Source organism: Stenella coeruleoalba, assembly GCF_951394435.1.
Source record: "Stenella coeruleoalba genome assembly, chromosome: 10".
Lineage (NCBI taxonomy): Eukaryota > Metazoa > Chordata > Mammalia > Artiodactyla > Delphinidae > Stenella > Stenella coeruleoalba.
Window position 1 is genome coordinate 52,140,324 of NC_137156.1, and position 12,699 is coordinate 52,153,022.

General features: G+C 34.2%; 1 protein-coding gene across 2 annotated transcripts in view; it reads left to right on the top strand.

The window, feature by feature from the left end:
* Nucleotides 1-12,699, top strand: part of STT3B (STT3 oligosaccharyltransferase complex catalytic subunit B) — a 98,445-nt gene that overhangs the window by 65,145 nt on the left and 20,601 nt on the right. For both annotated transcript variants that reach the window (XM_079934961.1, XM_079934962.1), the window contains exons 4-5: nt 3,698-3,763; nt 5,388-5,487. In XM_079934961.1, the coding sequence (XP_079791087.1) occupies nt 3,698-3,763; nt 5,388-5,487 (166 nt within the window). The remainder of the gene's footprint in view (nt 1-3,697; nt 3,764-5,387; nt 5,488-12,699) is intronic.

The following is a 12,699-nucleotide window of genomic DNA, read 5'->3' on the forward strand; positions in this document are numbered from 1 at the left end:
TGGACTCCTCAGGGAAGGCCCATGAGTATCATATTCCTGAAGTCCTCGCATGTTTAAATCTGTTTTTTATAGTGTCATTTATGAGGGTTTGGCTAGATAGAAAGATCTGGGTCATTTGTTCTTTACTTGAATTTCTTGGAATTGTTGTACTATCATCATTTTGCTTGTTATTGTCAAGAACCTAATTTTATGTGTTTCATAACAAACATGATCTTTTTATCCTGAAGTAATAATTAGTTTTTTCTCTATAGCATTGAAGTCTAATGAATTTCCTAGGATATGTCCCAAAGTTGACACTTCTGGTAATGGTGACCCCTTTCAACATGTATATTGATCATTTTTATTTCTGGAAAGTTGTCTTTGATTATAGTTTCAAATATTAGTTTGTTTCACTGTTTTGTTTTTCTTGGATCTTCTTCCTGTTTGTTTGAATTCCAGTTCTATCACTCAGGGTTGTTTAAACCTCCCGAATATCTATTTCATCAACTATAAAATGGAAGTAATAATAGTACCTACCTCATATGGTTTAAATAAGTTAATGCATGTAAAGGTATAGAACATTGTAGGAACACAGAAAGTGATGAGTACATGTTTGTTATTACTTCTATTGTTACTGTCACCAAAAACAGAGGTAATGCAGATAGCATAGTACTTAGAACAATACTTACTACCATATTGCCTCCTATAGTTGTGGGTTTTTTTTTTTTTTTTTTTTAAGTTTCCTCCTGTGCCTTTGTAATCAGTCCTCTCCTTAACCCATATTACTTGCAACCACAGATCTGATTTCTGTCTGTATGACTCTGGGAGTTTCTTTTCCAGAATGCCATGTTATAGAAGCAGATAGTATGGGGTAGCCTTTTGTGTCTGACTTACTTCATGTAGCATAATACTTCTGAGAGTCATCTATGTTGTTGCATGTTTTAGTAGTTTGTAACATTTTATTGCTGAGTAGTATTCTGTTGTATGGATGTGCTGTAATTTATTTTGTTTTCCAGCTTTTGGTAATTATGAATAAAGAGGCTATAAATATTTGCATACAGTTCTTCATATGGACATAAACTAGCATTTCTCTTGAATAAATGCCTAGGTGTGGGATTGCTGGTTTGTAAAATAACTACATGTTTAATTTTATTAAAAGCTGCCAAATGGTTTTTGCAAGTGACTATCATTTTGCATTCCCTTCATCAGAGTATGAAGAGTTGCATTTATTTTGTTTGCATCACCAGCACATAGTTTGTTCATATTTAACAGTTTTGTGGTGGTATCTCATGGTTTTAACTTACTTTTCCCCAATGACTAATATTATCTTTTCATGTACTTATTTCCCATTCCTTTTCTTCTTTGGTGAAATGTCTGTTCATATCTTTTGCCTATGTTTTGGTTGGGCTGTTTGGCTTTTTATTACTGAGTTGTAAGAGTTCTTTATATATTCTGGAAATAAGTCCTTTATCAGATAGATGTATGTTTTGCAAACATTTTCTCCCAGTATGTGGCTTGTCTTTATTTTTTTAACATCTTTCTAAGTAGAAATTTTTAGTTTTGATCAAGTCTACTTTACCATTTTCTCTTTTATGGATCTTGCTTTTGGTGTGTCATCTAAGAAATCTTAGCCTACCCCAAAGTTACAAACATTTTCTCATGTTTTTACTTCTAGAAACTCAATAGTTTTAGGTTTTACATTAAGATCTGTTATCTGTTTCAAGTTGATTATGGTCTGTGGTGCAGGAAAAGGGCTGAGGTTCTCTTTGGGGAGGATATTGATATCCTGTCATTCGAACATCATTGTTGAAAAGACTCCTTTCTCCACTGAATTACTCACCTTGATAGCCTTGTCAGAATAGGTTGACTGTATACACGTCAGTCTATTTTGGGATTCTTCTGTTTTATTGAGATCTCTATATATTTATCACCATGTTGTCTTGAAATCAGGTAGCGTGAGTGATTTAACTTTGTTCCTCTTTTCATAATTATTTTGGCTGTTCCTAGTCCTTTGCTTCATATAAATTTTAAATTGGCTTATCAACATCTACCCCAATGAGTTGGGATTTCTACTTTTATTGGGAGTACATTAAATCTATACATAGTTTGGGGAGAATTCTTATCTTAACAATATGAAGTCTTCTGATGCATGAACATGGTTATCTCTTTTCATTATTTTATTTCTCAGTTTTGGCTTTAATTTTTCTAGATTATAAATTAGTCATTTGAGACCATCTCTTCTAATATAAGCACTTAAAGGTAGAAGTTTCCCTCTAAGCACTGTTTTAGCTGCACTGCACAGACTTTTTTTGAGAAATAATATTTGCATACCATAAAATTTACCCTTTTAAAGTATACAATTCAGTGGCTTTTAGTTTATGAATAAAGTTATAACACAAATTCCAGGGTTGTAATTTTCTCACTTTAAAATTTTTCAATATTTTAATATACTCCCTCCCCTATTCACATCTTAGAATAGGACCCACCTTGTTATTTGACCCTGTTCAAAGGTAAACTTTTTCAAAGTTGGCATGGTTTGGGGGAGGAGATTGGAGTGTATTTTGTCCCACATGTGCACTGTAACATTGAATTCAAAGCAGTGTTTCATAGTCTGTTAGAAGTCTTTTACAGCTCTAAGTGCTGTAAAACTAAGAGTGTTTTCTTTTCTTTCTCTCTCCCTCCCTTCCTTTTTTGTTTGTTTGTTTGTTTTACAATTTCCCCAAAGATTGGATGTCACTTGTAGTTTGTTTTAATGTACTAACAGAAATAGAAGCCCATTTTGAAAGTAAAGAATTCCTTGAAATAAGCTCTATAGAAAGCATACTGTTAAATTTGAACATGGAGATAACTCTTTTAATACAGAATTACCTATAATGTTTAATACAGAATTACCTATAATAGGACTTACATCTATCATTTCTTACTCAGTTCATCTTAAAGATGACCCTTTGCTCTTGGCATAAGTATTTAGAGCTTGTGTTTCTAGAATTTTAAATTCTGTTTTCTGAAGGTGCTAATATATTTTGATTTTTCAAATGAGCATGTAAACTCTTTGATTAGTTTTTTTAAGACAATAGAGATTTCTCAACTTTTTGAACCTTCATTTATTGCACGTTGTCTTTCCAGTTCAGAGTAATTGAGAATTTTACTGACATATCATTAGGCCTTCTAGAAATTTTAAGAATATAAATTTATTGAAGATATGATTGTGGTATCTGAAAATTTCTAGGTAATGATAAGTTTTCAAAAATGGATGCTCATAATTGAGATATAGATGATCACATTCAGATGAAGAAAAACTACAGATTAAGGTGTTATGTCTAAGCAGACCTACCATGTAAAAATGTAGACTTACTGAACAAATTTATTCTTTAGTTAAAAATTAGTTAAAAATCTTAGTTTGTTGATATTAATCATCTTACGATAGAAACTATTACAAATGGAAAAATAGAAGTTGTTCCTTTTAAGATGATTCTTTTTACTAAAAACTATATAATAAAAAAAAAAAACCAAAGCTATTCCTAAAATGTCTGACTACTGTCCAGTGTTATAAATGTAATATATATTAAGTGGATCCAAGTATCTGTATAACCTCATTACTCTTTCTTAAAAATAATCTTTGCTTTTTGTAATACAAGTTTACTAAACATTTAACCTTTTTTCATTCAGCAGGAACATTTATAAACTTTATTATATCAGTTGCTTGTTTGTTTTTTAGGTAAAATCTGTAAAAACTGGGTCAGTTTTTTGGACGATGTGCTGCTGCTTGTCATATTTCTATATGGTAAGATTTCATGTTTGAAACTACATGAGGGCAAACAAGTCTTTGGCAGCTGGATCAGTGACTCTTCATCATTCCCTTCTCAGCTAGGGCTACTTCCCCACTTCGTTTCTCCTGCAGTCTTTAAGATCTTTTGTTTAATGTATTCTCTTTCCTTACTACCACTCTCTTCCCTACTCCCACCTTCAGGGCCTGGTATGGACTTTTACTTTAGTGGGGAGGGTTAATACTCAACCCCTCAAACGTAATACTTGCAGCAAGTGAAACAAAAACTTTTCTTTCGAATGTACAACTTTTCCTAAATAATGATCACATTCTCTAGGTTAACCTGTAAACTACTTAACATAATTTTTTTCAACAGATTACTTAAAATTGGGGTTCAGTATTACCTCTTTAATCTCCTGCCTTTCTTTCCCACACCACAGCCTATATAGTAGCCTTATGCTGAAAATTAATGATAATCTTAAGTAACTTTTTTTGTTTCTTAAACAAATGTCATGGAATTTGTACTTCCATATTATCCATGCCCCTTTTAAAGTGGTTAAAGGTTAGGGCACATTCTGTGCAGTTGTACTCAATAATAGCAAACCCATTCTCTTTCAAGTTTAGACTGAAATTTTGGAAATAACCAGAAGTCCTTCAGTTAGAACTGGAACTCAACCGAAGTAATGTTGTCTTTGGTGAAAAATAGCATATGACTGAAGCAGTAAACCGGTGTTCTTATATGAACTGTAAACTGAAGACCGTTTCTTATAAATTGTTCTTCTACGTTTTAGACAAGGGCAGCATTGTTAGAACATGTATGTTAACATATAGTCTCCTAAGATGACTGTTGGTACAAATGGTTCTTTTAAGCTTTTAATTATTAGAGAACATGCAAGAACTTTGATCTTGACAGACCTTATTGCCTATTACTGAATGTACTTAATAAATTCTATTGGTTTGGAATAAACATTATCTTTAGAACCTTTATTGATTTAGACCAGAACATAACATACTCAATTGTCTGGTAAATAGAATTATTCTAATTTTGTGCTACAGGCTAAACATTAAACTGGGATCTTGATTTGTATCCATTGGTAGGAAGAAATTTATACCCAAGGTAGCACCTTTTGTCTTGAGGATCACAAAGCACATCCAGATCATCTGAGTATTCCTTTTAGTTGTTGACTAATGCTAACATCCATTGTTCTTATTCTTAGTGAAGTTTCTTGCAATGTATTTATCATCAAAAATGGAGGGAGTAAAAGGGTTTTTTTTCTTTAAAAAATTGATGATCTATATTCTAAAAGTCTATCTCCATGACAGTCTTTTTATTGCCAATTCACAAATTATATTGTTCTCAGTGTTCTTATAAGTTTAATTTAATTTGACCATTTCTCCAGTGAATATATAAAAGTGTATTGGATTTATGGTATTGTGTTGTTTTACTTATCAATAAAAATAAAGAAAAATAGGTTATTTGTAGGTTACAAATCCATTTTTAAGCATCTCAAAATTGCTAAAAATCCTAGTGTTTATATTTGCTTATTATATGTTTAGATTGTCATGACATGTCATCACAAAACTTATCTATTTTAAAAAGCAAATATATAAATTATTTAACTTAGCATTTCTTTACTCATAGGTCTCTGCTTGGGGTGGTTATGTGTTTATTATCAACCTTATTCCACTGCATGTTTTTGTGTTGTTACTAATGCAGAGATACAGCAAAAGAGTCTACATAGGTAAGTGATTTGACTTCTGATAGCTGTCAACTTCTAAGAGGTGTTTCATATACGTTCTTTTCATTGAACAGACATTTCTGTTAGGTTAGTATTATTCATGAGGAGGTAAAAATAATTTTAGAGTTATTTTGCTTTTTTTTTTTTTTTTTTTATTTTGCTTTTTGTATTAAGGAGGGTCAGGCATTTTTACTAAGTATGTTGTTACCAACTTTCCCTTAATGAGTTTTTGTTGAAATTAGTCTAGATTTAATATTTGTCAACCTTTTTTGTTAATTCGGGGGAATGGGCATTTCTATCATTCACATATACATATTATTCAAATTCAGCTTACTGTAAGAGATAAGGATCCTTAACAGTTTAATAAACTTTTGAAAGCTCTTTCTGTATAATATACAACAGACTGTCTTAGTCCATTCGAGCTGCTATAACAAAATACCAGAGACTGAGTAGTTTATAAACAATAGAAATTTATTTCTCAGCTTTGGATGCTAAAAAATCCAAAATCAGGGAACCAGAATGTTCACATTCTTGTAAGTGCTGTTTTCCTGTTCCACAGCTGGTACCTTCTTTGTCCCCACCTGGTAGAAGGAATGAGCAAGCTCTCTGGGGCCTCTTTTAAAAGGGTACTGCTCCCTTGGAGCCCTCATTACCTAATCACCTCCCAAAGGCTACCTCCTAATACCATTTCCTTGGGCATTAGGTTTTCAACATTGAATTCTGGGGAGAAACAAACATTCGGACCATAGTAGAGACTGCGTATTTTCTCTGCATGATTTTAATTTGCTCTGCAGGTTTTAAAACATATCTTTTGAATAAGATGCTTAATAATAGATGATGTCTCAAATCTTAGAGCTCATTTTCTATGAGAGAGACAGAACTTTTATGGATTGAACTAATCACAGAGAAGTTATGATCTGAAACCAGTGTCTTAGTAAAATAATATAATTCCATTATTATAATGTTGGAAAACAGTAACAAAAAGATATAAATCTTATTTACTTGATTAAAAAACATAGTAGTTTGGCAATTTCTCAAAAATTTAATCATAGAGTTACCATATGACCCACAATTCCACTCCTAGGTATATACCTAAGAGAATTGAAAATATATATTTACTTTGTAACTGCTTAGGATGTGTCTATATGAACTGTGTACTATATGCTTCCGTTATAGTCCTTACAATATTTTATTGTCTTATTTTCTGTAACAATTTTCCATGGATTCTTTGGGCTTAAGGTATATTAAAAGGGAGACTGTGACTCTGGGACTTCCCTGGTGACCCAGTGGTTAAGAATTTGCCTGCCGATGCAGGGGACACGGGTTCAATCCCATGTGCCACGGAGCAACTAAGCCAGTGGGCCACAGCTAAAAGAAAAGAAAAAATACATATTTACACGAAAACTTGTACTGTAACATTTATAGCAGCATTAATTATTCATGATAGCCAAAAAGTGAAGACAAACCAATGTCCATCAACTGATGAATGGATAAAGTGTGGTATATCCATGCAATGGGATATTATTTGGCAATGAAAAGGAATAAAGTACTGATAACATGCTACATCATGAGCCTTGAAAACATTGTGCTAAGTAAAATAAGCCAGACACAAAAGGCCATATGCTGTAGGATTCTTTTCGTATGAAGTGTCCAGTGCTGGCAAATCCATAAAGACAGCAAGCAGATTAGAGACAGGAAGTTGATTTAGTGGTTGCCAGGGGTCTGGGTAGTAGAGGAGTGACTGCTAATGGGTATGGGGTTTCTTTTGGGGGTGAGGAAATGTTCTGGAATTAGACAGTGGTGATAGTTACACAGCTTTGTGAATATAATAAAAACCACTCGATGGTACATTTTAAAAGGATAAGGTTTTTTTTGTTAGTACAAATTATATCAATTTTTAAAAGACTATATTAATTATATTTATAGCCATTTCAGCATACTTCATAATAATCACCACTGAAATAGTACATCTGTATGTATCAAGTTATTCTTATATAAGCACAAACTGTCCTAAATTCTTCACATGTATTTAACTCACTTAGCCTTCATAACCACACTGTGAGGATAGGTACTATTACTATCCTCATTTTACAGATGAGGAAACAAGAGAAGACATAATTTGCTCAAAATCATGTAGCTAGTAATGGAGATGAAGCCTGAACTTAGATATTTTGGCTCCATAGCCCGTAATGCAAAAAAATCACTGTAACTGTGTGCCTGCCATGTAAATAAATACCTTACTGGGGAAATATATCAACCTATGATAAATCTCTTTACCCTGAAAACACTGTAAACAATCATTGGAATCCAGAAAAGAAGATGACAGGTTAAACAATAATTCTTGGCTTTTTGTTTTGGAACTATACAAGGAAAAACATTTTAAGTTAAATGCTTATGGGGAAGAACTAAGAGTTTCTTTGTTTAATTTCAAAAATTGGGGTCCTGAGAATGTAATGATCAGGAGAACAGAGTTAGGGAGAAGATTGAGGGATAGACTTTTGTGAAATGCCCCTGAATCAGGAAGAGGAAGAACTAAAGGAAGAGTTAGAAGTAGCCAGATAAATACATTGTTAAGGAGGTCAAATGGGAGTATTTTCTACATAAAAGTTTAAAGCATGAACAGTGACCAAGTCCTCTTAAGTGTTAGCACTAAGATCAAGTAGGATGAGAGTTGAGAAAAGACCTTGTATTTGATGAGTAGGATTTCTCTGGTCACTTTAGAAAAGCATACAGTTAACATTGCTTTGGTTGGCTCTTGAGAATATAAGAATATTAGAAGAGCTTTTCAGAGGGAAGAAAAATAAAATGGGTTAGGGATGTTATGGATGTGTATGAAGTTAGATTAGCAAACTCTTAGATAATTTCATGGTGTTCAAATTCTCCACCCCGCCCTCCTTGTTTCTATTTAGCTCTGGAAGTTACCAAGGAACATCATCTTATACTTTCAAATTATATTTATTTGTTTTTTTTCTGCTGTACTATCCTTGATTTCATTTTAGGTATCAGTATTAAGTATATTTGCTATTTTTAAAAGTTGTGTGTCTCTCCACTCAGGTGTTTTGAACAAGTCACTTCTTGCTGCTTTTACAAATAGAGCTTATAAAATAATAGTTTACAAGACTCATTCTCTACATAGTTTGCAATGAACAGCATCCTGGAAAAAGAAAAATTATTTTTCTCATTATGTATATCTGTTAAGTTAGTCACTGGATTTCTCTCTGCTGGTCGAGAAGAATCCATGGAGGGTTTTTTTTATTTTTAGTTTTTGGGGGGTGTTGGGGGGGAATCTTGTGAGCTTTAATTTCATACAAGTTTCTTAGCATTTTTCACCCTGCTTATTTACCAGCATTCACAGTAGTCAAGTAATCAAGCCGTAATAAAGTATCTTTATTAGTCAAAAGCTTCAACAGTCTTACAAGCCTTTAATCATATTTGTTAATAATAAAGCAAAATTGGTTGAATTTTAAAGTATTTCCTCACTATGTTTCTTTTGGTTAGTACTGTTTTGGTTGAGAGAGACAGGGGGTGGCAAAGGAATATTTTGCTAGCCCTTTCATTATCACCCAGGAGATAAAGCAACTCAGAAATGGTAAGGTGATTTAATGGTGGATCAAAGTTAACAGGAATATAATATTCACAAAACCTTTTCTAACTTTATTTAAGTAAAAGGAAGTATAGCAGTACTTTAAAAGCATGAAGGGTACTGTCAACGTAAGTTGTTTAAGAAGGTACTTAAAGGTTAGTTTGGGGAACAGCAGGAGCTTCTTGAAAACTTGACATTCTTTTGGAACTCGAATCAGGTCTTTCAGTGCCTTTTATTTAATAGAACAATTCATTTGTACACCTTAAGTCAAGGACAGTGGTTTGTTTCTTCTCTATATCAGTCTGGTCCCACCCCATACCCTTGGATTAAAAAAAAAATAAAGTACTTTAAAAAAAATTTTTTTAAATTTTTGGTTGCGTTGGGTCTTTGTTGCTGTGCACAGGCTTTCTGTAGTTGCGTCGAGCGGGCTACTCTTGCGGTGTGTGGGTTTCTCATTGCAGTGGCTTCTCTTGTTGTGGAGCACGGGCTCTAGGTGTGCTGTCTTCAGTAGTTGTGGCACACGGGCTCAGTAGTTGTGGCTGGCAGGCTCTAGAGCACAGGCTCAGTAGTTGTGGCACACGGGCTTAGTTGTTCCGCAGCATGTGGGATCTTTCTGGACCAGGGTTCGAACCCATGACCCCTGCATTGGCAGGCGGATTCTTAACCTCTACGCCACCAGGGAAGTCCCCAAAAACATAAAGTACTTTAAGAGTGAAAAGATGTTTAGGTTCTGTTTCAGAAGATTACTATTTGTCCCAAACCCAAGAGATTTTCTTTGGTTAAAAATAACCAAACAGAATAACAGACCTTGTATATATCTTCCTAATGGTAATTTGGGGGGAATTCTGACACTTTGGAAGTATGGTCTGCTGTAGCGAAGGCCAGTAACTGTACTTCCACAGGATGGCAGTGTGATAAACATTGTCGTGATGTAATAAATGATTTACTACATTATTGGTCTTGTGCGTTTTCTTAGAGCTTACTACTTTGATGGAAAGCTTTATTCATCTGCTTTAAAGGGTAAGAAGAGTAGGTTAAGATGGATGGATAGAAGGTTGTGATAGATGTAGATAGTAGTTTGGTCAAATTTCATAAAGAATCTGGAGGAAGAATTGGTGGAAAATGATTGCCATGTGTTTGTATTGTTGAGGTCTTTTGAGAACATTAGAGAATGGTACGGGTGTTGTTAACTGCCTCTTCAATGCCCATGTCAAGAAGAGGAGCTCTCTCCCTCTAAATTTTTATAGAGCCAGGGGTTTTTCCACTAATGTCACATGTACTTGCTTCATTGTATTGTGGTTATTTGTGTACATCTCTGATTTTCCTAATTACATATCTAACTCTTAGACGATAGGTTTGATCTTAATAAGATTTTGTATTTTTAGAAAGTCTTGACCATGATAGACATAAACTTAATATTTGAATGAATTAATTAAAGAGATAATTTTTAAACACACTGTTTGATGCTGTGGTGTAAAGACTGGAGAAAAACTTGTTTTCATTTTGCAGTGGAGATTGTGTTTATTTTTAAGAATTGAAAGTTACTTCACTATTTCTTAATACTCAAGTATATCTAATTCTTTTTTTGTTTTAAAACATGGGTTTGTAAATGGGATTTAAACTGAGGTATGGAGATGTATATCTAATTTTACAGGTTCAAGAAGAAGGGCAGTATTAAAAAAAGCAAGATGAGCTTGTGACATTTTATTTTACTTGGCAGGCAGTCCTGAATTTAATAGTGTTAGAAAAACAAAATTCAACTGAGTAAATTTTAAGTATTTAATTGGCTTTATGAATGATTCATAAGTTGAGTGGCATCACATCTAGCCAAGTAGAAAGGAGCTCCAAAGAGCCTCAGAAAGGGAAAGATTTTTATAGGCAAGACAAGGAAATTCACAAACAGAAATGCCTTTCAGGCTTAGGTAACCTACCTTTTGGGGAGGGAAGGGTCTATGTGTCAGATTACCTCATCTTTCTTTGGTGCGGGGGATTTAGAAAGAATTACCTCATTGGTGCTGACCAGAAAATTCCACATTGACCAGTTAGGATTGCATTCCTGGGGAAGGTTGTGACTGCAATTAAGGTTATGAATTAAGTTTTGATTTTAGCCCAGGTGACTCCATTTGGGGCCTGTCATTTCTTTAACAATGGAAATATTGGTGTGTTAAAGAGTGCTGTGAAGTAGAACATATATCCCCCTATGTAAACATCTCAGTATCAGTGACCCAAAAAAGATAAAAATAGGGAAGACATGAATCCAATTCTCTGAAAAGGAAATGGTTATCTTTGGATTATTGCATATAGCACATTTATCAGCTTTGTATCATTGGTGCATGTAAGTAGGTATAAATGAGGTTAATTTGGATAGAGGAATGTTTATAGGTAAAATATTGTTGAGAACTTGTCTGTTTCTGTTAGTTCAGATTTATTTGACATTAACCTATATTTACAAAGTAATGTTTACAAATTAAAGTCCCACCTGGCCTTTTTTATGTTTGCCGAGATTGAACTTCTTTTTCTTGAACTCATCTTCATCTTTTTATTAACTTGAACTCTAGTGTACCTACTTCTTTTTTTTTATTTTATTTTATTTATTTATTTATTTATTTTTGGCTGCGTTGGGTCTTTGTTGCTGTGTGCGGGCTTTCTTTAGTTGCGGCGAGCGGGGGCTACTCTTCGTTGCAGTGTGTGGGCTTCTCATTGCGGTGGCTTCTCTTGTTACGGATCATGGACTCTAGGCGTGTGGGCTTCAGTAGTTGTGGCTCACAGACTCTAGAGCACAGGCTCGGTAGTTGCGGCGCATGTGCTTAGTTGCTCCGCGGCATGTGGGATCTTCCTGGACCGGGGCTCGAACCTGTGTCCCCTGCATTGGCAGGCGGATTCTTAACCACTGTGCCACCAGGGAAGCCCCTCTAATTGTGCCTTTGTGTGTTCAGTATTTCTCCAGGGTTTAATTTCTCAGCTCTAGGTGTCTAAAAGACCTGTTGATCATAGAATCTTAGCTTATTATTATTGGGGCAGAAGAGGGGAGGGATCTACAAATCTTGTCTAAACTCCTCATTCTGTCGCGAGGAGACAAACTTTTGTTTTAAGTAGTTGTTCAAGGTCACACAATGACCTTTTTCCCATTTTTTTTCTAATTCTGCCTCTGTGACTCTTCGTCTGGGTGTCTACACAGACTGATTTGTTAAAGAAACATACTGTTATTAGATAACCCATCAACCAAATTGGTTGGCAGTTCAAATATATGTGACATAGAAATTCTTATTTATATTTACTTAACTTTTATTGCATTTGTGTTCAGCTGTCTTCTTGAGGGAAATTGTATTCCAACATTAATATGTCCGGAAAGTACATTGTTGGATGTGTTACTTCTGCAGCGTCCTCTAGACAACTGGTTCTCTATTAGCTTGAGGTCATCAGAAACTTTATACGTTGGTCCTTCCTATTACATTTACTTAAGCTTCTTATCCTTTTTCTAACACTGTAGTCATCTCTCATCAGACAGCTTGGAAGGCAACTTAACATTTGAACCATTAACACATAATTTACCTTCTATAAATGGATTTCTTTTAAAAGCAAATAAGCATTCTTTCTCAGCTGAGTTGAGTGAAGAGAAGCATATGCTGTGC